This window comes from Hyalella azteca, unplaced genomic scaffold (assembly GCF_000764305.2).
Source record: "Hyalella azteca isolate HAZT.00-mixed unplaced genomic scaffold, Hazt_2.0.2 contig14896, whole genome shotgun sequence".
Lineage (NCBI taxonomy): Eukaryota > Metazoa > Arthropoda > Malacostraca > Amphipoda > Hyalellidae > Hyalella > Hyalella azteca.
This window is the reverse complement of record NW_025944763.1, coordinates 460,732-464,899: the sequence shown is the minus strand read 5'-3', so window position 1 is coordinate 464,899 and position 4,168 is coordinate 460,732. Positions and strand designations below refer to the sequence as shown.

Sequence of the window (4,168 nt, the reverse complement as noted above, 5' to 3'; positions counted from 1 at the left end):
GAGATCTTCTAAATCTTCACAAAATTAAAATATATTATATTAAAAAAATAATAAGATTTATTTCCAAAAAAGACAGCTCAATTCGACCTAGCTGTTCGTGACAGTTAAATATATAGGTATGCCGTTATATATATAGTTATATATGCTGTTGAAAATCTATCGAAAATCTTCAAAACTTGAATTGAAATAGAAATACGAAACCCTAACTGTTTTAAATTAAACCTGATAGTTAAACTATCATGTTTAATTTAATAGTTTTAAACCTGATAGGTTAACTTAGAGGTTAAAAGAGGTTAAAATATTGGTTAAATGGCCATATTTAAATAATACTGCAATGTTTTGACGAGAGTAACAAATTTGTTTGTTTTTATTGTTTATTTTTTTGAGTGTGGTTCTTTAAAAAAGGAAAAAAGAGCTCTTATCGAATACTTTTGTACGAATTTTTAACAATGAAAAAATTTAATTTGAAAATTCATGCAAAAATTCATTCATTCATATCTTCTGCAAATTCATTTTCTTAATACAAATTAAGAAAATTAACTTTATCATGAGATATAATTTTGACTGTAATATTTTTCACCTTCAGAAACAAATTAAAAAATTAAATATAATGATTAGAAATTGAAAATTAATAAGAAAAAATCTCAGACTTCGATTATTTCTTGAAAATTAACCCAATTAACTAATTAAGCATCGACTACTTGCTACTTAATCGACCTACTTAAAGTTAATTAGTTGAATTGAAGACTCAAACCATGCCAAGAACGCAGTGCGAGATAAAAATGATACGGGATAGTGATAGCATCCAGCATCATCGGGATATCATCACTACTAACATCACTACTAACATCACTAACATCACTAATATCCCTATCATCACAATGGCCAACACAATCAAGAATTCAAGCAACAACAACAATCACCATCAAAAGACAATCAGTAATGATAAAGATACTTCAGATTGTAACGATGATTCAGAAGATAATTCTAATGATGATGAATCTGACCGCGAATCACGATGCCAATCACAGTCGCAACTGGAATCTAATGCACAGTTTGGTCCTGGAATTTGCCAATCTTTCCCAGTAACTGGAATAAGCCAATCATTTCCATCATCAGGAATCAGCCAATCATTTCCAACAATTGGAATTTGCCAATCATTCCAAGACACGCCAATAACTCAATCATTCCCAGCAATTGGAATAACTCAATCGTTCCCAGCAACTGGAATCAGCCAATCATTCCCAGCGACAGTGATGAGCCAATCATTGCAATCATCCGGCCAATCATTGCAGACGTGCAGTTCTAATATGAAGACGCCGCAGGTCTACACAATAGAGAACATATTGGCCATTAAATGCAAGAGCCAATCACCGGCCAGCGAATCAGAGCAGAAGTTCGCTCCAGGTTAGTTGTTAACTTAGAAACATTTATACATATTTAGTTAACATTATTTGCCAATCGTTTTATTATTGATGTAATAGGAAATATATTATAAGATGAAGTGAAATATGTATTAATAGTTATCACATATTATCATTTTATCATAAATAAAAATAGTTATCAAATACTATTTATTTTTCAACAAATATTATATATTGATTGGTATTACATATATAATTAACAGGAAATAGGTACTTGAAAAATACCCTTATTTAATAAGTATTATTTAATTCAGATAAATTATGTATTGAATTTTTATTATGAATTTAAAGATTATTATCCACGGAGTTGGTATTATGTATATAATATATGAACGCTTCTTTGATATTTTAAATTTTTCGTTTTATAAGAAATATGATTTGAGCTCATTTGCTTATTGATGAAGATCAATAATTAGATTAATTAGATAATTAATTAGATTAGATAATTAAGGATTTTTCATTTTGGTAAAATCGTTTTAGATTAAAAAACACATTTTTGTGAAAAAATGAATTGGTTTTTTTCCTTCTTTTAATTCAGTGAATAAATCGTCAACATTATTTAGCCACTCACGCAAAATGGGTTTATTATTCTTAATTAATTTAAAACGAATTACCAAATTTTTGGAAATGAGGAAAAAGTTGCTCGCTGTCTCAATTTTTTGAGGGGAAATTGTTCCGAACATCAAAATTCTTGGGAAAATTTTTTATTGACTAATTAGAATTTGCGCAGCAGATCATTTTTAAATCAAATTATAAAATGTATTCAAATTATAGTTCAAGCGCGAACTTTCTGAAAGTTTTTTATATTCTATTTGTAAATAGACAATTTTAATAAATAAATTTATTGAAAGTGATCGGCGATTCAAAATTCGAAACCCGCAAACCAAAAACTTCCAAAAACCACTTATTGAAATTATTATATATCTCATTAGAAGTAAAAGATATTAAAACGAATGAAATCATCAGCATACGATAATAATATTTGTATAATTAATGCAAATGTTCGCCGTGATAACACACACATTCGATTTAAATTATAGATAAAATTTTAGTTTTTTAATACTTTTTATTACCAGTTTAATACTTCCTTTTTAATACCATTTTAAAATACATTTCATACTAAGCAGAATTTTTAAAACTTCCGGTTTGAAGATATACAATAAAATTACTATTTTCATCATTAAACAGAATATTATAACATGTAATGTTATTTATTAGGAGTTTTTGAGGCTGAACTTCACAAGTGAACGTAATATTAAAGCGTCTGCTTCTGATCATATCTCATAATTGCACTAAGTAACATAACATATAAACTAATCACTCGAAAATTATTAGTTTAAAATAATTATTGCACTTTCGTTTAGAAAACATGCATTACGTTTTTTCACATGTGCGTTTTCGCACATATACGTTTAAGCCATGCATATTTTTTCACACTTACATACGTGCACATGTAAGTTTATGCACATGCACATGCACATTTATGCACATCTACGTTTGTACACATCATATGCAAATTTGTACACATGTATGTACATTTGTGCTCATGTACGTTTGAACACGTATATATTTGTACACACGTATGTACATTTGTGCACACATACGTTTGTACACATGTACACAGGTATAAGGTTTGTGCCACACAAGCAGGTAACCATACAGCAGCACTCAATGTACTACTAAAGCCCTCAGTACAAAGGTGTACATTTCTCGAGTGCCTCGAGTGCTCTTCAGAGGGATAAAGTGCGAGTCTTGTACTGTTACATTGTGCTATTGTGCCATGAGCAACCCTTGCTGTACATCTGTACTGCACGGCTGTAATATACACATGTACTGCACACATGTAGTCTTTATTTTGTACAAAATGTAATAAATATTTCATTACTTGCTGTACATCTGTACAGCTGTAATATACACATGTACTGCACACATACAGTCTTCATTTTGTACAAAATGTAATAAATATTTCAAGTAAGTATTAACTTAAGGTATGGCTTAAGCCACAACTTAACTAATGCCATTTGTACAACGAAAACAAGTGAGTCCAAATTTTGACACACTTAATTTTTCACAGTAAAGCAAGTCTAACCTCTATTGCTAGCTACCATTGAACATTTTGTTACTTATTTTTTCGTTTATTTTTTTCTGTGAATATTAAAAGTCCATTTTCGGGACGCAAGATTTCTACGTCAAATTTCGGGACTTAAGATTTCTACGAATTTCGGGACGTAAAATATCTATAAATTCCGGGACGTAAAATTTCTACAAACTCCGGGACGTAAAATTTCTATGAATTTCGGGTCGTAAAATTTCTTCAAATTTCGGGACGTAAAATTTGTTCAAATTTCGGGACGTAAAATTTCTTCAAATTCCGGGACGTAAAATTTCTTCAAATTCCGGGACGTAAAATTTCTTCAAATTCCGGGACGTAAAATTTCTTCAAATTCCGGGACGTAAATTAAATTTCTACGAATTCCGGGAGGTAAAATTTCTACGAATTCCGGGACGTAAAATTTCTACGAATGCCGGGACGTAAAATTTCTACGAATTCCGGGACGTAAAATTTCTACGAATTCCGGGACGTAAAATTTGTAAGACTTTTTCCTCGATTACATTGCAAAATTCGGTGCAATTTTCACCGTCACTTTCTGCGGAACCAAAAAGTGATCGTCACGAAAGTTTTATTTAAGTTATCGCTTGAAAGTTGAGGTCATGTTAATGGTGGCAGTGAATGTGACGATGGT

At 30.5% G+C, this 4,168-nt stretch overlaps 1 protein-coding gene across 1 annotated transcript in view; it reads left to right on the top strand.

Moving 5' to 3' along the window:
* Positions 1 to 1,310: 1,310 nt before the first annotated feature.
* The window catches only part of LOC108666265 (homeobox protein ARX-like), a 24,201-nt gene continuing 21,343 nt past the window's right edge, over positions 1,311 to 4,168 (top strand). Inside the window, exon 1 of the mRNA XM_047884217.1 lies at positions 1,311 to 1,407. Coding sequence (XP_047740173.1) covers positions 1,311 to 1,407 — 97 coding nt within the window. The remainder of the gene's footprint in view (positions 1,408 to 4,168) is intronic.